Source organism: Bos grunniens, chromosome 26 (genome assembly GCF_055505025.1).
Source record: "Bos grunniens cultivar Pamir isolate PY7600 chromosome 26, Bosgru_T2T1.0, whole genome shotgun sequence".
NCBI classification, from domain to species: Eukaryota; Metazoa; Chordata; class Mammalia; order Artiodactyla; family Bovidae; genus Bos; species Bos grunniens.
Window position 1 is genome coordinate 8,472,154 of NC_141190.1, and position 23,644 is coordinate 8,495,797.

At 37.8% G+C, this 23,644-nt stretch overlaps 1 protein-coding gene across 5 annotated transcripts in view; it reads right to left on the reverse strand.

Moving 5' to 3' along the window:
* PRKG1 (protein kinase cGMP-dependent 1) overlaps positions 1-23,644 on the reverse strand; it is a 1,415,798-nt gene that overhangs the window by 1,210,037 nt on the left and 182,117 nt on the right. For all 5 annotated transcript variants that reach the window (XM_086379150.1, XM_086379151.1, XM_086379152.1 and 2 more), the window contains exon 2: positions 23,440-23,606. In XM_086379150.1, the coding sequence (XP_086235276.1) occupies positions 23,440-23,606 (167 nt within the window). The remainder of the gene's footprint in view (positions 1-23,439; positions 23,607-23,644) is intronic.

The window sequence follows — 23,644 nt, forward strand, 5'->3', positions numbered from 1 at the left end:
ACTCAAAATACAGAAAAAAAAACTCTACATATGTAAAACAGAATGCTACTTTCAGAAATGGCTGAAGCTTAATGTACCTAATGTGCTATTCTCAAGAAGGGCAAGTGCAGGTTCTGAGTCACCTGCCACTTCAAAGGTAAAATCTGAAATTTCAGAGCTAAAAGGAACTGACATCAGAAGTATAATCAATGAACTGCACTGATGGAAAATATAGTCCATGAATAATTAATACAAACGTAATGTGTCAAATTCATGTTCCAATTCTGCAATTATAGATATGATTGATTAAGTAGTTCTTTATGAACTGGCGTGCCTACTACTGTGCCAGAGCTAACTCTAAAAGATTAGCTACTCTTTATTCAGAAATCAGGTTGGCAATGTGAAACTGGTGATGATGGGAGTTCTCGTACCACAAAATTTTGCAAAGACTATAAACAAGGGATCTACTTTTTTTCTTTTCAGAGCTGACTTTCAACCATTTGCCATTTTCAATTTTGAGTTCCCACTTCTTGAGGTTAATGTACTAAAACTTTGATCATTTGCACATCATTAGAAGATGAAAAGAAAGTTAAATATTTGATTTTCTTATGCTAAGATGAAATAGAACACATTTTTAAAAAACTGTTTACAGAGCCTTTAAAGGAGTAGTAAATGTTTCACATTCAGTTCCTCTTCACAAGTACCCTTTGAGAAAGGTATTATTATTTACAGGGAGTGAAACACAGGTTCATAGAAGTTAAATAACTTGCCCAAGGCTTATTCTTGACTAGTACACATTACTCTCTCCCTAAGACAAAAATATACTTGAAGGACTCTTCTTAACTCTTTAATCTTGGAAGCAAGGATAATTGAATCAAAATTGATAACCAGTTCTCCATTTTACTGATTATGCTAAAGCCTTTGACTGGGTGAATCACAATAAACTGTGGAAAATTCTGAAAGAGATGGGAATACCAGACCACCTGACCTGCCTCTTGAGAAACCTGTATGCAGGTCAGGAAGCAACAGTTAGAACTGGACATGGAACAACAGACTGGTTCCAAATAGGAAAAGGAGTACGTCAAGGCTGTATATTATCACCCTGCTTATTTAACTTATATGCAGAGTACATCATGAGAAACGCTGGGCTGGAAGAAGCACAAGCTGGAATCAAGGTTGCCAGGAGAAATATCAATAACCTCAGATATGCAGATGACACCACCCTTATGTCAGAAAGTGAAGAGGAACTAAAAAGCCTCTTGATGAAAGTGAAAGAGGAGAGTGAAAAAGTTGGCTTAAAGCTCAACATTCAGAAAACTAATATCATGGCATCTGGTCCCATCACTTCATGGCAAATAGATGGGGAAACAGTGGAAACAGTGGCTGACTTTATTTTTCTGGGCTTCAAGATCACTGCAGATGGTGATTGCAGCCATGAAATTAAAAGACGCTTACTCCTTGGAAGGAAAGTTATGACCAACCTAGACAGCATATTAAAAACCAGAGACATTACTTTGTCCACAAAGGTCCGTCTAGTCAAGGCTCTGGTTTTTCCAGTGGTTATGTATGGATGTGAGAGTTGAACTATAAAGAAAGCTAAGCCCGATGAATTGATGTTTTTGAACTGTGGCATTGGAGAAGACTCTTGAGAGTCCCTTGGCCTGCAAGGTGATCTAACCACTCCATCCTAAAGGAGATCAGTCCTGGGTGTTCATTGGAAGGACTGATGTTGAAGCTGAAACTCCAATACTTTGGCCACCTGATGTGAAGAGCTGACTCATTAGAAAGACCCTGCTGCTGGGAAAGATTGAGGGCAGGAAGAGAAGGGGATGACAGAGGATGAGATGGCTGGATGGCATCACCAACTCAATGGACATGAGTTTGGGTAAATCCGGGAGTTGGTGATGGACAGGAAGGCCTGGCATGCTGCAGTTCATGGGGTCGCAAAGAGTTCAGCACGACTGAGCAACTGAACTGAACTCTCCATTTTTAACATGTGTGTGTTAGTTGCTCAGTTATGTCCAACTCTTTGCAACCTTATGGTCTGCAGCCCACCAGGCTCCTCTGTCCATAGAATTCTCCAAGCAAGAATACTGAAATGGGTTGCCATTCCCTTCTCCAAAGGATCTTTCTGACCCAGGGATTGAACCAAGGTCTCCCTCATTGAAAGCAGATTCTTTACCGTCTGATGCTCCAGAGAAGCTCTTTTGAACAATATAAAACAATGCAATTTAAAAAGGGAATGTTGGGTCGCATTAATTTAAGCACTGGGGAAATATTCTCAATAGTAACAGATTTTATGAAATTAAATTCTAATATTTTAGGACATGAAGTTTGACCTTACCAGTTCATCTAATCAAGCCTGAAAAAAGATCTGATCGTTTCTAAAGCTTCTTGAAATTTAGCAATTCTGAGTGTTTCTATGGTTGGATGTTTTCTGAAAGTAATATCTTTGGTATGGCAAATTGAAGAAAGATGCTTGTCATTCAAGGTAAAAGCTTATTAAACTCAGTTGCATTTTAGTCACAGGCAAACCATTATGACATAGAAGAAGCTAAACATTTTCACTCAAAATTTTTCTAATATCCTTTGCTTTCCTTAGGGCAAAGTTTAGCTCAACAAATTATCTCCTGTGCGTAATGGGATATGTTTCCACAGTGATGGAAGATTACAGAGTTTTGTGAATGTCTCTATTAGTACCATCTAATATTATTATTGGAATCTTAAATACACTAAGTGCCCTCCAAATTGTCATCTTTAATGAGTTGAGAATTCATAAGTGCATATACATCACACATATGCACACACACACACATACTGCTTACCCCTAAGGATCTTAATAGAAAGTATACACAGTCTAAATAATACTATGCTAGATCAGACAGTTTTTAGAGCTTTGGCTTATTAAATTTCAACAGAGGGTTTAAATATTAAATAAAAATTTCACCTAGAGGGAAAATTATCAGAATTAACTAGATGCTTAAAACCTATTTTCTTAGTTTTTTTTTTTTTTTGAAGCTCTAAGAGTTTATGATCAATTTTCATTATCTATGAGACAATAATTCTAGATTTTAAGGAAACTTGATACAGATTTGTCTGTGTGTGCATTATACATTTTTGCAAGTAGATGGTATGTGTATGGATTCCTTAAAATAAATTTTAAAGTTCTGGTGTTGGGGAGTAAGCAAAATCCATTAACACGTATTTGCTAAAGAAAGAAACAATACCCGGCTGGCCTCGGGCTAAGCCCTGGGGAATATCCAGAAGGTTTGTGCCCACAGGGAACTTAGAGTTTGGTAGACTAAAGAGGTTCTTTAATACCCATGTCTTCATTTAATCTTTTGAACTAAAATTCTGCTAAAAAATTAAGAAAACAGATTTAACACATACACCTAGACTTGGAGATATCCAACTAAACACACAATCATTCCCATTAGAAGTGCTAGTAAGATAGACTGTAGCGTTCCATAAATAAGATGACCTACCAAGGAATGTACACACACACAGACATCTCGGACAGAAAGTAGGGCTGATTTTCAAAATGGTATACTACAAAGAAATGGGAGCTATTTGTCTTTCATACTGATAGCTCAACTCAAGCTTTTCAAATGAGACAAAATAATTCCTGTGTGTCGTCTCTCAGTTGCCTGCTTATAAAATATTTTACTGTCTTTTCAATTTGTTTTCTTATTAAATTTTATCTTCAGATTAGATTCCTTATTGCAAAACATAATTTTAAATATTATACGGTTTATGACTCTCTTATTGGGGAAAAAAAGCTTTAAACCAAAATACATCTTCTCTAATGCCTGAGCTAAATAGTACTAGAAAGAAACAACAGCACGTAGTCTCAATTGGAATGTTACACAAGGTTTGGAGAATTAAGCAGTTTGGACTAGGAGTACAATTTTTTGACATGAAGTGAATCATTCTTTCACCACCAAGTGTAATTTCTGGAATTGTTATCTGGAAGCAAACGTGTGAGGTAAATATTCCTTTAAAAAACATAAATAAAACTCTTTATGATTTGTCCATCCTGGATAATAAATAAATGTGAGACACTGACTTAAAGATAGTTTTTCTGTATTAGTAATAAATATACATTAAAAATATAGTCTGAAAAGTAAAAATTGAATTATGAAATTAATTCAAAAGATCATAGGAAGAAGCGCAATATCCTATATATAATAATTTCTGTCCCATATAATTAATTTGGTATTAATGAAACCAATATGTAGGGAATATGTACAGTGTGCAGGCACTATAGTTAAGTACTGGGGTTATAGAGAACACAGGTATTAAAAGTTCCTGACTTTTAAGTTGCTTAAGCGGGTAGAGAGTACCATACAGGATGGGGAAGGGATTGGTATATTATGCAGGTAGCCATGGAAGGTCTCTGTACATTGAACATTAAGCAGAAGCAGAGACATGAGTGAGATGATAATGGGGCCATGCTAATATTTGAAGGAAGAGCATTTTAAGCAAAATAATAAACATATGCCAAGCCCTCAGACAGAGTTAAGGTTAACATGTTTAAAAAACAGTGTGGAAGCCAGTGTGGCTGGGGTGGAGTAAGGGATCACAGGGGTGCAGGTGAGGAAGATAGGCAAAGAAATCAATAATTTAAGAGTTCCAATGGCATCATAGCCATGGAAAGGACTTTTAATATATATTCTTTTTTTTCCTTTTAATCAAGATGGGAATCCCTAGAAGGGTTTGAGCAGAAGAGCTACAGGCTTTAACTTAGAGCTTCATGCAGCTGCGACAAACTCTCTGGAAGCAATGAAGGAAGCAGAGATACAGGGAAGCTATTTAAATAGTTCAGAAGAGGGATAATTGTGACTTGGACTAAAAGGGTACAAATGGAGATAGTAAGAAATGTTCAAATTTAGGAACTATTTCCAAAGTTTTGACAATAGAATTCGATACTGGATTGGACTGAAAATGGTATGTGAGCTAGAGAGAAGAGTGAAGGATTCCAAATTTGGGGCCTGAACAACTGGAATACTGGAGTTGCCTTTTACAGAAACTAGGAAGACCATTTGAGGAACAAGACTGTCAGCGGATGGGTCCAATCATCGTTTGTGCATGTATTGTATTAGAGGTTCACTAAGTTGGAGTAACAAAGAGCCCTCAAAATACAATGGTTCACAAAAAATGTGTTTATTTCTCTTTCATGTAATATCCTTGAGGTCAGCAGAGGATGCCGGTGGCAGCTATGTTTCATGTGGCTACTCAGACTCCCAAGTTTCTTCCATCTTGCTGGTTCAGTATCACCCAGGTGTGATCACTGCATAGAGAACTGAAGCTGGGTCATCACCAGGTGTTACTGGGTGTTCACAAATCTGGGACAGGGAGGAGAGGAAGAACAGGGCACATAATACATGCAAAACAAATCTTTCCTGAATGAATCAATTGGATGAATGAACAAAACACAGTCTGATTAACATGCTTTCATAGAGGGACACAGAAAACGTCACAGAAACTTTAGGGAAGAATTCAGCCCAGTTAGGAGGTGTCAGAGAAGGCTTCTTAGCAGAGTCAGTTCCTACACTGACTCTGAAGAGCAGTAATATTTCAGTATATACACTCCAGTCAGAGGAAAGCACAGAGTCGGAGACACAAGAAAGTGAGGAAGTCGAGCCAGAGGCGCAGACTGGTGAGTGCAGGGAATTAAGCAGGGAAGTAGAAGAAGGTCCATGAGCGAAAGTGCGCCCCAGGTGCCACACACAGAGCTTGATGCTTGATGTACAGTATTTGACAAATGAGGCACTGATGACCAGAAAAGGTTAAACAAGGAGACGACATGGACATATTTGTCTTTGAGAAAGACCTAGCTCCTGGTAGTGTAGAGAACGTAAGAAAGTGAAATAAGATCTGGAGACAGACAGATATAGAGGAAGGACTTGTTGGAAATTTTCAAAAAAAGTTATCATAGTCCTGAATCAAAACAGTAGCAGATGGGGACACATGATAGCAATAAGACAACAGCTTGAAGAGGATTTGCAGATCAACAGCTGTGGAGCATGGAATCACTCTTGGGTTTCCAGTTTGAGCTAATGTTAGGGGAAAAAGAGGTATCACCCACAAAGTGGGGAAACAGAGTAAGTAAAGTGCAGAGAGGATTATTTCAATATGACCAAATGGCTGCTTAAGGGATAGATCTGGATTCAACGCCCAGGAATTACAGCTTTTAGCTCAGTGGTCATTTCTATCTCACTTGACAACTGAGACCAAAGCTTACAACATAAAGCACAAGAGACAGAAACCCAGTTCAGTAGTCTGGTTCTGCCAAGAATAGTCTATGCTTTGTGAGAACAGGAAACAACATGTACTTTTGTATAAAACACTGAACTAGAACTTGTATAAAGAACAAATACTAAAATTAATTTCTCATCACAATATAGTGACATATGTGTTCACAGTTGGAGTAAGCCTTTCATCTCTCAACATTACTTATCGCATAAAAGCTGCCTTGGGGAGAAGAAAGAACGCTGCCATACAATAAAGGAAAGTAGCATCTTTTTTCAAGTCATTCCAAGAAAATGTTTAATAGCATGGTGGTGAGATATCAAGAACAAGCAAACGCACTAGCAAATGAAAAAGCTCTTCGCAAAATGCATCACAAGAGAAATATGCAGAGTTTTCAAACATTTACTTAGCAATGAGGATTTGAAAAGAGAAAACCAATCAGTAGCTGACCATTCAGGTTTATCTATACATTAAGAAGGTTCCACTGGACCACATGTAAAATAATAAACTCTCTTTTCAAATTTGAAAACATTTAAGGCATCAGATGGGTTGTTCTGAGCCTTTAGAATACAAAATGCTACATCTTCAAGGATGTTTTTAAGTGAGAAATAAGTACAATGTAAAGAAATTTTCTCCTCCAAAATGCTGATTAAATTAAAAAATATTTGATTCTTTTATTCCTTTAGAACTATAATTAACATCTAATTACAAAAATCAGTATCCTACTACACTAAATCAGGATAATCACTGGGAAACTCAAGTCAATTCTTAAATCTCAAACATTAGAAAATGTGCAAACAGAACCTACAAAATGCCTCAAGAATACCTTTCAAACTGTGAAATGTAATGCAATTAACAGAATAATAAGCTCTTCAATGGAATTCACTTGCCCATTGTTGGTATGTATGGGCTATTTGCTCTAGATTTAAATGCCAGCCTTTACAGAAATACTTCTGCTTCTAATGTAGCAAGACTTCATTTAAAAACATTTGTTTTCTAACATGTTACTATTGCTATGCTATTTGAAGGTTGGGAAGTTGATATCTGATATTCTGATGTTCTTAAACTAATCCTAGCTTGTTTTCTGAAACAAACATCCAATCTGTCATATTTGTATTTGAGTCATATAGCTTAAGGGAGTGATTCTCAAACTTTTAGCCTCAAAACCTCTTTATGTTATGAAAAATTACTGAAAACCTCAAAAAGCTTTTGCTTATGTGGGCTACATTTACTGGCATTTATCCCATTAAAGCTTAAAACAGAATTTTTTAAAAATAATTATTCACTTGAAAGTAATAGCAAACATTACATTTTAAAATACTTTTTAATAAAATTAAATATATTTTAAAAACAAAAAATTCAGTAGGAACCACCCCAGTATTTTATACTTTTTGGAAATCTAATTGATGTCTGGCTCAATAGAAGGCAGCTACATTAACTGCTTCTGTAATCAATCAGCTGCTATATCACAGTATTGGGTTTCCCAGGTGGTTCAATGGTAAGGAATCCCCCCACCAATGCAGGATACGTGAGTTCGATTCCTGGGATGGGAAGATACCCTGGAGAAGGAAATGGCAACCCACTCCAGTATTCTTGCTTGAGAAATTCCATGGACAGTGGAGCCTGACAGGCTATGGTCCCCGGGGTCACAAAAGAGTTGGATACAACTCAGCAACTAAGCAACAACAAATATTACATATCATATGGCCTTTAGAAAACTCCACTGTACACTCATGAGAGAGTGAGACAGAGAGCAACAAATAACATGCTGCTACTGCTGCTGCTAAGTGGCTTCAGTCGTGTCCGACTCTGTGCGACCCCATAGATGGCAGCCCTCCGTCCCTGGGATACTCCAAGCAAGAACACTGGAGTGGGTTGCCATTTCCTTCTCCAATGCATGGAAGCGAAAAGTGAAAGTGAAGACGCTCAGCGATGTCGGACTCTTCGTGACCCCATGGACTTCAGCCTACCAGGCTCCTCCGTCCATGGGATTCTCCAGGCAAGAACACTGGAGTGGGTTGCCATTTCCTTCTCCAATGCGTGAAAGTGAAAAGTGAAAGCCAAGTCGCTCAGTCATGTCCGACCCTCAGCGACCCCATGGACTGCAGCCTACCAGGCTCCTCTGTCCATGGGATTTTCCAGGCAAGACTACTGGGGTGGGGTGCCATTACCTTCTTCGAATAACATGCTGGTATTATTATAAAAATAGTTTTTGACCTCAAGGAGCCCCTAAAAGGGTCCAAAGACTTCACTTTGAGAATGCTGCATTAAGGATACTAGTTTATATAATGTAGGAAGAAATTTCCAGTTTTCTACAAGGAATTTTCATGAGGATTTAAAAACATTTATAAATATCTACATAGAAGGAGAACTGGATGAAAGAGAATGAGAAAGTTGGACCACATCACCGACTCAATGGACATGAGTTTGAGCAAGGGAGATGGTGAAGGACAGGGAAGCCTGGTGTGCTGCACTCCATGGAGTCAAAAAGAGTTGGACACGACTTAGTGATTAAACAAGAAAAATATCCATGATTTATCCATTTAATCTGCTACAAGTAAAACAACTATAGTTATAAGATAACTACTTGGATCAATCTTCTTCATATTCCTGGTTTAGTTAGAATACTTCTACCTCCACAATCTGACCTCTTAACTGAGCTTTCCGATGTGTACCCACTGTCATCAACGTGACATCTCCTGTGAGCTGTCTAACTGGCACTTTAACTTCACGTTGTCCGAATAGCATTCTTAATTTACTTTCTTAAGCATAAACACCTTTCACTTTTTGCCATCTCAGAAACTGGCACCACCATTCACCTATTTAAATAAGAAACCTACAAGTCATTCCCAATTTCTCTTTCTTTTACTCCCTATCACAACTAAGAGCTGCCAGAATATATCGTATCTCCCCCATCTCCCATGCTGCCATCCTAGCCCAAGCCAGAATTCTATTTCACTTAGATTACTGCCATAGCCTCCCAAATGGTGTCCCTGCTTCCTCTACCACTCTACAATGCCTGTTTTCCAACCTTTGATTATTAGAGCAAGTAATCCATTCTTCTACCTATAAAACATAAAATAGAACCAGGTCTGATCTCAACCTAAACTCCTCTACTGCTTTTCCACTCTCTTGAGATAGAAAATAAATAAATTAATTAATTAATTACTGGCTTGGCAAAAATGTTGGTTCAGAGTTTTCCACTACACCGTATGGAAAAACCAATGAACTTATTGGCCAACTCAATACTTATAGGCTACTACACATAGCCTTGCCTCTGTCAACCTCTCCAACCTTAATTCATACCATTGCCTTCTTTCTATCTCTTTAACATTCACCCCACCTTCCAGCTTTACTACTTGCCATTGTCCTCCTCTGGAATTCTCTACCCACACTGTGTGCCTGGTTCTTCCTTGTCCCTCAGGTCTCAACTCAAATGTTGCCCCTCTCAGGGAAGCCCTCCTTGACCCACCCAGCAATTACTAGACCCATCTTCATGATTCCCTCCTACATCATTCTGTTGTATTGAAAGCATTCACAGCACTGGTCACTACTGGAATGTATGTACGTATCTCCATGCATGCTCTTTATGCTTTTCCCCTACGACTATCACCAGGATTGGAGCTCCAGAAGAGAAAGGCCCTTGGACAAATAAATGAATAATAATCAAATAAATGAATTAGTGAATCATGGTAAAGAAACTATTACAAAAAGAACTTCATTGAATACTTTCTTTGCTATTGTCAACTGTTGAGGGAAATACAAAGACTTTCATATATTCGTGAACTACATTCAGTCAAATCCAAGCTCTGCTTTATCTGTAACACCCTTTCTACTTTTGTAGAAACACACCATATGGAGGGAGAGGAAAGGATGGTAGTTTAGCAATGCCTTCTATGTATATATGTAACCTAATTCTGAACACAAAGAAAAATCTGCTGAAACATTTTTTCCTATTTCATATGTCTTTCACCTTTAGAACTGATATAATATATAATAATTCAAATTCATAGAATTAAATGAAATTTCACAACTTTCCACACAAGTCATCTTAATTTTAAGAGAGTGGCATGCACAGTGGAGCTCATAAACCTATCAAACAACTGTTTTTCCTTTGCAGACTAATTTTTAATTCACACGAGAGCCTTTACAATTATTAATTTTCTGTTTTTCTTGTAAATTTGAAATTTAACCATTTATAAAGCCTATTGTTACTGTTCAGTTGCTCAATCATGTCCAACTCTTTGGAACCCCTTGGACTGCAGCACGTCAGGCTTCCCTGTCCTTCACTATCTCCTGGAGCTTGCTCAAACTCATGTCCATCAAGTCCGTGATGCCATTCAACCAGCTCATGCTCTGTCGTCCCCTTCTCCTCCTGCCTTCAATCATTCCCAACATCAGGGTCTTTTCCAATGTTCTATAAATGATATTATCACCACCCCATCATCTCCTGGAAGATAATATGAACTCTGACAATGGATAAGTTCATGTAAATTCATACACACATAAATGGACACAAAGTACAAATGTGTTTGTGCGTATAGTTCCAACGGGATGAGTCAATACAAATCTTCGCACCGAAAATCTTTTAAAAACGGCTTTAGTTTGAGGGCACGTACTATGCACGCATGCACACAGTTATTGAATGAACCACTGAAGAAAGCATAAATCTACATTAAGAATATGCTGAAGGCATTACATATTCTAAACCATTATGAAATACAATATAATAACATAGGAATGTAAAATGATGATCTATAAACATGAGCTATAAAATGTAACATTGATTATGTTTTTATAGTTACAAAAAACATAAAAAAGAAATTGATGAGTATGTGAATGGCTTTCAATGAAAATTATTACAATACGCTATTAATTAAGCTCTGCTGGGAATAAATGCTCACTCCCTTCTTCTTCCAGTAGGGAATAAATGAGTTTTAAAGGAACATACTTAATATTTGAAGGAAAATTTTAAACACAATTAATTATGATTTACTGAAGAGTTTTGGTTTTCCTCTGAAAATACACCATTGTGTATTTGTGAAATAGAAAACTACCCTTCATAAAAGTTTGGCCATCTTCACAAGATGCTTTTTCTAATATGGCTTTGCTATTAATACATTAACAGAGTAACTTGCTTTGATAATGCAAAGGGTACAGAATAACCTAACTCTTCTGATTAAATAACATGAGACTGCAAAGAATAAATAGAAAGTAAACAATGCTTGGGTTTAAAAGCATTTGCTCCCATATATTCTTATGAAGAACTCTAAGATAGTTCTGTGATACAAAAAAAGCTACTTACTCTGATAAAGTTTGACAAGTTAGGCAAAAAAATAAATAAATAAGTACCAAATAAATCATTAATGTAAATACACTCAATAACAAGTCTTTGATATTTTAATATGCATGAAATGTGGATTCTAAGGAATTGATTTTAATACTATTTTAAGTCCTTTAGCATAATTCTAAATCTGGGTACTACTGCAGGAGCTTTGGTACAAAAATATTTTCATCAGAATGGAGTTTATGGAAGGGACTAAATATAAAATATAAAGATAAGACTTGTCTTCATATAAAGATCAGACTGCAATCTTCCAAAGGTACAGTAATTAAACTCAGATAAAGTATGTGCAATTACAGGCTATGTTCCTCAGATGTGGAGTCATAGGAGAATTTCAACAAGGACGTCAGAGATCCGTTCAGATCTTCCCGAGAGTGCGGTAGGTGCTGCTGCGGTAGTCATGCCAGGCGGTTTCAGTGCTGGGAAGTAGCGCCCTTCTCCCCTGCCCTTTGAGACTGTGCCAAAACAATGACTAACCATTCAAGGATTTTTCATTAGAGGGATGGATATTAAAAGCATTAGTCTATCCAGCCTCCCACAAAAATCATTGGAAATCTTGTTAAAGTCCCTGAAGAAATATACATCTATGTGTTCTTAAAACGAACCCTCAACAATTTTAGAATCCTGTTTAGTGTTCAGCATGCAAACTACCCCATAGTCTCACGAAAGGATGACTGAAGTAAATTTCAGCTCATTAGTAAGATATCAACGAATGGCACCCCACTCCAGTACTCTTGCCTGGAAAATCCCATGGATGGAGGAGCCTGGTGGGCTGCAGTCCATGGGGTCACTAAGAGTCAGACATGACTAAGAGGCTTCACTTTCACTTTTCACTTTCATGCATTGGAGAAGGAAATGGCAACCCACTCCAGTGCTATTGCCTGGAGAATCCCAGGGACGGGGGAGCCTGGTGGGCTGCCGTCTATGGGGTCGCACAGAGTCGGACATGACTGAAGCGACTTAGCAGCAGCAGCAGCAGCAGCAGCAGCAGCAGCAGCATGTTCTTACACTATTGTCAAGAAGGACTAATCCACATTTTCTTTTCATTTTTTTCAGCAAAGTGGTTTTAGTTTTAGTTTTCATCAAAAATATATTTTTAAACTTTCAAATTTGCCATTCTCTAAAAATTGTAGAATAGGATATTGATATTTTAGCAAAATGAGTCCCCATAGAAATAAATCCCGTTGAGAATAAAGATGTACATGTGTGTTTAGTTGCTCAGTTGTGTCTGACTCTTTGCACCCCCATGGACTGCAGCCTGCCAGGCTCCTCTGTCCATGGGGATTCTCCATGCAAGAATACTGGAGTGGGTTGCCATGCCCTCCTCCAGGGGATCTTCCCAGCAAAGGGATAGAACCCAGGTCTTCTACATTCCAGGCAATTTCTTTACCACCTGATCCACCAGGGAGAATAAAGATAGCTGTACCTTTTTAACACAATCCATGACCTTCTTTACCAATTTCAGATTACTTTTTTGAAAAAAGTTAATACTTTTCTTAACTCTCATCTCAAAAAAGTAAGCATAGCAAGTTTTAATTATTTTGGCTTTCAAGAGTCTTCAAAAGTAAAAGCCAAATGCTTAACTTTTTTTTTTCCACCATTAATAATTTAGAAAGAAAATGGAGAACTATATACTATTATAACTACAACATGGTAAGACACTCTATAAAATCAAACAAGGACCTAAGTACCCAAATCAGTATTAAGAACACTATCTTTCAAAATATGTCATTTTATGATAACAATGTTCTTGATTAAGCATTTCACATATTTCTTGAATTTTATAAAAAAAATGTTACTACTTCATAATCGTACATATACATACATCCTTATACATTTTAGCCAGAAAAAGAGAGTATTAATCACCAAATCATGGCATCCAGTCACATCACTCCATGGCAAGTAGGTGGGGAAACACTGGGAACAGTGACAGACTTTATTTTCTTGGGCTCTAAAATCACTGCAGATGGTGACTGCAGCCATGAAATTAAAAGATGCTCGCTCCTTGGAAGAAAAGCTATGACCAACCTAGACAGCATATTAAAAAGCAGAGACATAACTTTGCCAACAAAGGTCCATCTAGTCAAGGCTATGGCTTTTCCAGTGGTCATGTATGGATATGAAAGTTGGACCATAAAGAAAGCTGAGCGCCGAAGAATTGATGCTTTTCAACTGTGGTGTTGGAGAAGACTCTTGAGAGTCCCTCGGACTGCAAGGAGATCCAACCAGTCCATCCTAAAGGAAATCAGTCCTGAATATTCATGGAAAGTACTGGTCCTGAAGCTGAAGCTCTAATCTTTGGCCACCTAATGGGAAGAGCTGACTCATTAGAAAAGACCCTGATGCTGGGGAAGATTGAAGGCAGGAGGAGAAGGGGATGACAGAGGATAAGATGGTTGGATGGCACCACCAATGAATGGATATGAGTTTGAGCAAGTTCAGGAGTTGGTGATCGACAGAGAAGCCTGGCGTGCTGCAGTCCATGAGGTTTTAAAGAGCTGGACATGACTGAGTGACTAAACTGAACCCTATTCATCATATCTGTCACTAAATGGCTTGTGGTTATTTCCAGATATAGAATCTACACTCACAGGAAAATTGTCATCAAGCATATTCAAAAACATATTTACTGTCCCCTGAGGACAAATTTATAAATTGTTTAAATATGATGGGGAAAAGAAAAAAAAAAAAAAAAACAGAGGCAAAAATGTACTGCCTTTCCAGCTTCCTGCTTTGAAAGAGACAACTCTTCTTTATATTATAAATGTGGATCTATTCCTTCGGAGATAATATCTCACATCCCTAATCTATACACATACCTTCAGGGACATACACATACTTATACATACACAGGCATGAGAAACTTTGCCTTCCAGTATTCCTATAAAGTTACAAAAAGCACAAGCCAAGAAGTACATTGATATATTTGACTACAATACAATTAATAACTTCTCTTTATCAGAAGAGAAGGCAATGGCAACCCACTCCAGTACTCTTGCCTGGAAAATCCCATGGATGGAGGAGCCGGGTGGGCTGCAGTCCATAGGGTCGCTAGGAGTCGGACATGACTGAGCAACTTCACTTTCACTTTTCACTTTCATGCATTGGAGAAAGAATGGCAACCCACTCCAGTGTTCTTGCCTGGAGAATCCCGGGGATGGTGGAGCCTGGTGGGCTGCCATCTATGGGGTCTCACAGAGTCGGACACAACTGAAGCGACTTAGCAGCAGCAGCAGCAGCAGCTTCATCAGAAGATTTCATAAAGAAGTGAAAATACATGCTACAGATGAGAGAAAATATTTGTAATGCATGTAATTGACAAAGATTAAACTCCAAAATATGTAAAGTCAACCAACGAACAGAAAAATGGACAGAAGACTACAACAGACACTTCATAGAACCTAACAGCTTATAAACATATGAATATGCTCTGCTTCATAAATAATCAGGATCAAAATAACTAGGAACAACCCAAATATAATCAGTAGCAGAAAGGATAAAGAACTTGGGTAATAAAACAGAAGACAGTACTGGAAGAAAGATGAAGTAGCATAAGAATACGTGTAGTGTTACCTGATTTATATAATACAAGATACAAAGACACCCCAAAGAAAACATGCATATTGTATACAGGGGTGAGTTTCTAAGAGACAGATTTGGAGGTTGGGTTCTCATAAGTTAACTTGTAAGATATTGGTTCAGAAAACCACAGACTGAGAAGCTTGGAGTTTGGGGAAAAGATAGGAGATGTGTTCAATTGAGCCACAGGGAATTCCTCTTCTACCCACACTAAATTTCTCCAAGCAGATTTCTTATAATCACTGCTAGAATGCCTCCTGAGATGGTGTTCTTGCCATGACGTCAGACTGCTTCTGGAACAGATTAATTAGCAGAATATTGACTCTCAAGAAGACCCAGTGTAAACTTCCCTATAACTTGCATTTTCTCAGGTCATCTAGACTCATGAAGACCAGTTCCCTTTTCATGTGACACTGTTTTCAGCTTTTAAAAAACAGTTATCATTTCCTCCTAAACCGTCCATCCATACAAGTCATGTCACTCGCTAAAAATAAATGTCGTGCTTCCTGAACTCACTCAAGTGTATTAAAGTCTTTTTGGAAGCTTGGCACCCCAAAATAAACATGATACCCTGTGGGACATCTAACTATCTTAGATCCCTGTTTTTGCCACTAACTTCATAACTCATTTAGAAAGATGGTAACAATAACCCTGTGTACGAGACAGCAAAAGAGACACTGATGTATAGATCATAACTGAAATGTATTTCAATATTCACACTTTAAAATTTCAAATCCTCTTTGCTTATAACATTTTTTCTAAATAGATTTTATTTTCTTTTGTTTTTATTTAAGTAGTTGTTAAGAAATAAAATTCAACTGAGTAAATTTTAAAGATCTTATTGGTTTTAATTAACAATTCATGAATTGGACAGTATGCAATTGAGCAGCTAAGAAAGGAAATTCAAGGAGCTGTACAAAATAAAAGATTTTTATAGGCATAAAGGAGCAGGAACAAGGAAGCTACGTTAGAGGAGAAAAAGTGGATTGGTTATGACGAGGTCATTTTCCTTTTAGGGATAGCAGGATCCTACCTAATAGATGACCTAACTGGTGCTAATTAAGAGTCAAAACTATAAGAGTCTCAATTTAGTGACATGGGACTCTGCATAAGTGGCTGAATCTGGGGTCTATTGTCTTGTTTTTAACACAGTACACAAGCTTCTTCTTTAGCATTAACATGATAAGCTTGATCTAGTAAAGGGACTGCAAAAATAACTTTAAATGCATTGATATTTTAACTACCCTAAAGATAGCTTTCAGATGAACATGAAACACTCGTAAGGCCAAAAGGCACCACCTGACTTTGGAGAATAAAACGGTCTGTTTCTTGTGTTAAATTTGCTGTGCTAATTCATATGAAAATACATTCAATTCCCTCGTACCCTTGGATAGTGTTTTGAATGCCAACTGACATGGTGAGGCTCTTTACTAATGTTCAATTTTATATAAAAATCCCTCTTTCAATGTCAGCTTTCATATGTTATTTAATTACAAAAACAGAAAAATGTTTCAGGGGAAGGAGTAGGGGAGCAGGAGAGAACTTGTAGTATGAAGTTGAGTAAGTTTACTGTTGATAGTGAGTGGCTAGCATGATCCATGTTCACACTGAAGAACAAATAATGCTGGACATCAGCTTAACAGGCAGACCTGGTATCAACCAATTCACGGCAAAGCAGAGCAGAAGACCAGTCTTCAGAAGACAAAGGGAAATCTCAGTGCAATTAACAACAGAATCTAGAGATTGGATGTGACTGCAGCCACAAAATTGAAAGACGCTTGCTCCTTGGAAGAAAAGCTATGTCAAACCTAGACAGTGTATTAAAAAGCAGAGGCATTACTCTGCCAACAAAGATCTATATACTCGAAGCTGTGGTTTTTCCAGTAGTCATGTATGCATGTGAGAGGTGGACCAGAAAGAAGGCTGAGTGCCAAAGAACTGATGTTTCTGAACTGTGGTGTTGGAGAAGACTCTTGTGAGTCCCTTGGACAGTAAAAAGATCAAACCAGTCAATTCTAAAGGAAATCAATGCTGAATATTCGTTGGAAGGACTGGTCCTGAAGCTGAAGCTCCAATACTCTGGCCACCTGATGTGAAGAGCCGACTCACTGGAAAAGACCCTGATGCTGGTAAAGACTGACGGCAAGAGGAGAAGCAGGTGACAGAGGATGAGATGGTTGGATGGCATCACTGACTCAATGGACATGAATTTGAGCAAACTCAGGGAGATAATGAAGGACAGGGAAGCCTGGAGTGCTGTAGTTAATGGGGTTGCAAAGAGTCAGACACAACTTACAGACCAAACAACAACAATCACTATCACTTAGCATTAGCATAAAAAATCCTACTAAAAATCACCTGCATGATGAGTTGAAAAAATTTTTCCTTCTTAAAAAAAAATTTTTTTTAAACCTGTGAGAGAAACAAAATCAACACTATTGATGGTAGACAGAAAAAAGAGAGCCTTGAGAGTATCAATACATGGCAGACTCTAGCCCTAAACAATAAAAGCTCAGTGGTGGACCAAGATAAAGCTAAATTGTAGCTATGCTTGTAAAAAGAAAGAAGGAACTAATAAGAGGAGAGGGATCAGGGCAACACCATATATAAGGACTTAATAAAAGCTGTTATCATTAACAAGCACTCTGCAAAATAAAAATTAAAACAGCTTGATGGTTTTACTTAAAAGTTTAACTTAGAATAGCCAACAAAGACCACTAAACAGATACTTGCCATTTTTAGAAAACAACATGTAATCTATGCACTTCCACAGTGAAAGATCACAGAAAATCTGTAAAAGTAATATCTCTAAGCATATCACTTCAATGCATATAAACTACACATTTTTCAATACAAAAATATTAAATCAGATTCCCAAAGAAGGTGTTTGATTTACATTACCAATTCTCAATTGCTAAATCAGAATTTCTTTTGGATGATGGTAGTTGAAGTTTTGGGCTTCCTGGGTGGCGCTAGTGGTAAAGAACCCACCTGCCAGATGGAGAAAGCAATGGCACCCCACTCCAGTACTCTTGCCTGGAAAATCCCATGGACAGAGGAGCCTGGTAGGCTGCAGTCCATGGGGTCGAAAAGAGTCGGACACGACTGAGTGACTTCACTTTCACTTTTCACTTTCATGCATTGGAGAAGGAAATGGCAACCCACTCCAGTGTTCTTGCCTGGAGAATCCCAGGGACAGTGGGGCCTGGTGGGCTGCCATCTATGGGGTTGCATAGAGTCGGACAACTGAAGTGACTTAGCAAAGATGAAATTCACCTTCATGGGAAAAAAAGAGGGCAAGAGTATAAAGATATTAACAAATATTACTCCATAATTAAGACCAAAATCTATTGGTTTAAGAAAATAAGCTGTATTCAATTATTTTGTAAGTCATTTATATATCTGAAATTTGATTAAAACATAAATCAAGCCTTAGCAATTTGACCCACTGCTACCTTAAGTAACTAATACTAAAATAATTCTAAACAAAACTTGAAATTAAAACGTCCACAAGCCAGTAACTATAAATATCTGAAAGTTATACAACTCATTTTGCTTGAAAATACATGATATATTTACACTACTTCCAGATTATTTTTTCCCTGTCATCCTAATTAGTTAAGTCTTAACATATGACTATTCTGTTAAAATGATGAGAAAATTTGGCATTTAGGTATGCAATAATATTTGGGACACTGCCTAGGCTAAAACAAAAATCACTGAAGGCACATGTTAAACAAGCATTTTACGAAGAAAACTTCATTTAACTGAAGAGAGGCAGGAATAATTGGAATGGTTTTCCATGTAAACTCCTTGAGTGTTTTTCTGAATGTTTTGATAATAAGCAAGTTTGTGAAAGATCCTCTAGTCTCTTCATCCATTGTTGCTATGGCATACTGTTTATAAATATTAATAATGCTCACAAATGAAAAAGAATCCATCTATATCAAGAAGAGTGCCATCTAAATTTTGAGAAGATTAAATGTGTTGATAAAAAACTAATTAAGCAATGAGACATTTCCTCAATTAAAACTTATAAAAATTTAAATGACAAGATTTGTTATTTTAAATTATTTTCACATGAGAATATTGGCATAAAATAAGCCAAAATTACATGGAATTCATTATAATTACAACTTGGGGGCAGATTCACATCAGGTTATAAGAGCACAGTCATTTAGTGAATTTAACTTTAAGCAACCAACACCATCATTGCAAAATCTGTAACTTTAACTAGATACACTATTTAGAACCCTGTTTTTAAAAACATAATTGAGATGACTTGCTATGTAGTCAGTCTAGCAGCAAAAAGAAGATAAACAAAATATATTAAAATTAGCTTGGTGAAATGCGGAAAAACCAGTGTATTTACATTTACCTAGGGAAGTCTGCATGGATATTTCTTCTTTGTTATAAATGTTTCTATTTACATGTGTATATTTGACGGAGTGCATTTGTGCATAAAATTTTTGTTGCCCTTCCTCGCAGATCCCATTATCATGTTTTCTTAATGTTGTATCCTGATGTGAAGATCTGACTCATTGGAAAAGACCCTGATGCTGGGAAAGATTGAAGGCAGGAGGAGAAAGGGACACCAGAGGGTAAGATGGTTAGATGACATCACTGACTTCATGGACATGACTTTGAGCAAGCTCCAGGAGTTGGTGATAGACAAGGAAGCCTGGCATGCTACAGTCCATGGGGTTGCAAAGAGGTGGACACGATTGAGCAACTGAACTGAATGTTGCATCAAAATATTTGAGATATGGGGTACTGAGGAGAGGAGAAATGACCACCACCCAAGGACTTTGCATCCTTTTCTGGGAAAATGGCTTGTTTGTTTTCTTTATACACAGGATTATTCTATCATGTTAGGCAGAAGTATAACCTTATTATTGTCTTTACTTGGATATTTTGGTGTAGTTTAAGGAGATATGTATGGGCACCACGTTGACAAGGAATGGACCTGTGATGGTTAATTTTATAGGTCAACTTGCAAGCCCATGATAGCGATATATCTGGTCAAATATTACACCAGACACTTCTACGAAGGTACTTCTTTGCTGGAATTAACATTTAAATTAGTAGTCTTTGAGTTAAAGCAGACTGCCTTCTTAATGTTGATAAGACTTCATCCAATCAGTTGAAGTCTTATCAGGAAAAAAGACTGATCTACCTGGAGGAAGGGTGAATTCTGCCAGCAATCCAATGGGTTTCCAGTCTCCACAATCATGGAAGTCAATTCCTTAAAATAAACCTCTCTCTCAGTACCCACACATATATCCTATTGGCTCTTTTTCTCTGGAGAACCATCACCAATACAGAGTCCCATAATTAAGAGCTTGAGCTCTGAATCCAGATTACTTGAGTTCACTCCTAACTATACTACAAACCAGGTGGGCCTCAGTCTTCACATCTATAAAAGGGGATAATAAATACTAGCCCTTACCTCACAGGATCACTTTGAGAATTAAATAAATTTTATACATAGAAAGTGTTTAGAAAAAGCATGCTCTATATGCTGGGCATTGAGTTCTAAAAACTAACAAATATTAAGTACAATTTTTAAGCTCCTTCTAATATAGTTAGTAAAGTTGAAGTTAGTCTTAGAAAACAGAAACAGTATGAATTAAACAAATTTTTAGAAAAAATGTGTGAGGAAAACTGAACATGAACGTATAGGTTTTCAAACTACTCATTTCTAGAATGGAATTCAATCAGTTCAGTTCAGTCGCTCAGTCATGTTCGACTCTTTGTAACCCCATGGACTGCAGCATGCCAGGCTTCCCTGTCCATCACCAACTCCCTGTTACTGTTGCTAAGTGGCTTCCGTCATGTCTGACTCTGTGTGACCCCATAGACAGCAGCCCACCAGGCTCCCCTGTCCCTGGGATTCTCCAGGCAAGAATACTGGAGTGGGTTGCCATTTCCTTCTCCAATGCATGAAAGTGAAAAGTGAAAGGGAAGTTGCTCAGTCATGTCCGACTCTTCGTGACCCCATGGACTGCAGCCTACCAGGCTCCTCCGTCCATGGAATTTTCCAGGCAAGAGTACTGGAGTAAGGTGCCATCACCTTCTCCGCACCAACTCCCTAAGCCTACTCAAACTCATGTCCATCATGTCACTGATGCCATCCAACCACTTCATCCTCTGTCATCCCCTTCTCCTCCTGCCTGCAATCTTTCCCAGCATCAGGGTCTTTTCCAGTGAGTCAGTTCTTTGCATCAGCTGGCCAAAGTATTGGTGTTTCAACATCAGTATCAGTCCTTCCAATGAATATTCAGGGCTTATTTCCTTTATCGGTTGACTAGGTGGATCTCCTTGCAGTCCAAGGGACTCTCAAGAGTCTTATCGAACACCACAGTTCAAAAGCATCAATACTTCAATACTCAGCTTTCTTTATACTCCAACTCTCACATCCATACATGACTACTGGAAAAACCACAGCTTTGACTAGATGGACCTTTGTTGGAATATCAATGAGTATTTAAAATGACTGAAGTAAAGTACACTCTGCTTTATACAATATCTGTGTTCTTAAAACTGTGCCTGGTCAATAAAATACGTAAGTAATCAAATAATATGAAACTACTGATATAATATCATCTCAGAAAGGCTTTACACTTGGTGTCTAAATGTTAATAGTTGTTAACATTCGCCTCTGTATTCATAGTCTCCACTTGGCCTCTCTATATTTCTTCCGCTTCTCTCATTGCTCCTGCTCACTACCCACATCCACCCTTTCCCTATAAGTTCACCTCCTTTCCCTGCAATTCTCTGCCAAGTACATATTGTTTGTGTTTTTGTTTACCATACTTTGTTTTTGTCAGAGGAAAGCCTAACCGAACATTTACATCCTTTTGGCATGGGGAGAAACTTTGTAACACTGACACAAAGCTGAAAATCATAAAGAAAAAAGTGATAGAAATTAATAAATATCAAATGCCTGATTTCAGTATGTCAAGAAAGAATCACAAAGAAAGATTAAAAGGTGAATGACGAATGTAGAAAGAACCTTTTTTACACACTCTCAAGTATTTAATAGAAATAATATTGATTGTTATTCTACAATGTTTTACACTTTACATTATATACCCACACAATTTACTCATACTAACTTCATAACAGTCCTGCAAAGAAGGTAGAAAGCAAGATTTCTCAGCACAGGCACTAAGGACAGGGCATGCTTGGTTGTGGGCCACGCATTGCCTGTTGATTACACCCCTGTTCTTTGCCTCTAGACACCAGGAGCCTCCTTCATGCCCACCCTTACCCAACGTGTGACAACCAGATGTCTCTGAACATCACCAGATGTTCCTGGGGGACAGATTCATCACCAGTGGAAAACCACAGCCAGAAAGAGAGAGTATCTCCTTTTTCATAAGCTGGGTGAAACAGAGAAGTTAATTGACTTGGCCAAATACACCTCTCTTCTGAATGACCTGTAAAACTGGCAGTTATAGGACACCAGCATGAATGCTTTGTAAAACAGTAACTGCCACCAAATAAATCGATTTGTGACTTTTCTAAGCCAACTGTCTTCTACTATAGACATCTTTGAACTCACTTTCTTCTCAGCTGATTCATTCATGATTTCAGACTTTTTCGTCCCCCAAAAGGAAAACATGCCATTATAAATGCCAAGTTAAAAAATTTATAATGTGAAAATATACAGAAGCATAAAACATATTTATACAGTGCATGCCTCAGTTTTTTTAAGCAGTTTCTATCTTAGTTTGTGCAAGATTTATGAAACAAGCTACCACTCTTAATAATCAGGAAGTTAATACACTATCCAACCTTTATGATCCACCTCTATCAGACACATAGGAGACACTGAAAACATTCTCTTTTTACAGAAGCAACATAGCAGAAAGCCGGTCATATACTGGGAGGTAAAAGCGGAGTTCAAGATACTTTGATTATCTGACCAAAAATACTTCCAATAGACTTGAGCTTCCATTGAAGCTTTGAGTTTGCTCAATGATCTGACAGCGTGTGTTCTTAAGCAGGGCAATAAATAGCAACGTTTTCTTTCATGTTATCCTTTCCCCATGTCTGAAAAAAGACTAGATTTTCATTTTAATAATTCTAAACACAAACACTTCACATGATTAATCAACCTCTGTGTCTAAACAGTGTTCTCCCTCTTTTCGAACTGTTTCTCAACGACAACAAAAAAGAAAAATGGAATTGTCTCATGTAATGCACTGCCCTCTGTGTGCAGGCTGATAAGATGGAAAGAGAATATTTGAATGTCAGGGGAACACGGTTACACAGCATACCTTCCATGACATACACCAGTGACCCCACATCTCCTTCTTTGATGATGCAGCTGTCTTTGCCGTACTCCACTGGGTACATACAATCCACAATCTCTTGGATCTGTGACAGCTCCAAGTTCTTCATAAAGTCATTGTCAAGGATGGCCTCCTTTATGAGATCCTTGGACCTGCGATAAGAGAGGGAAGATTTACTGGTGCAACTGAC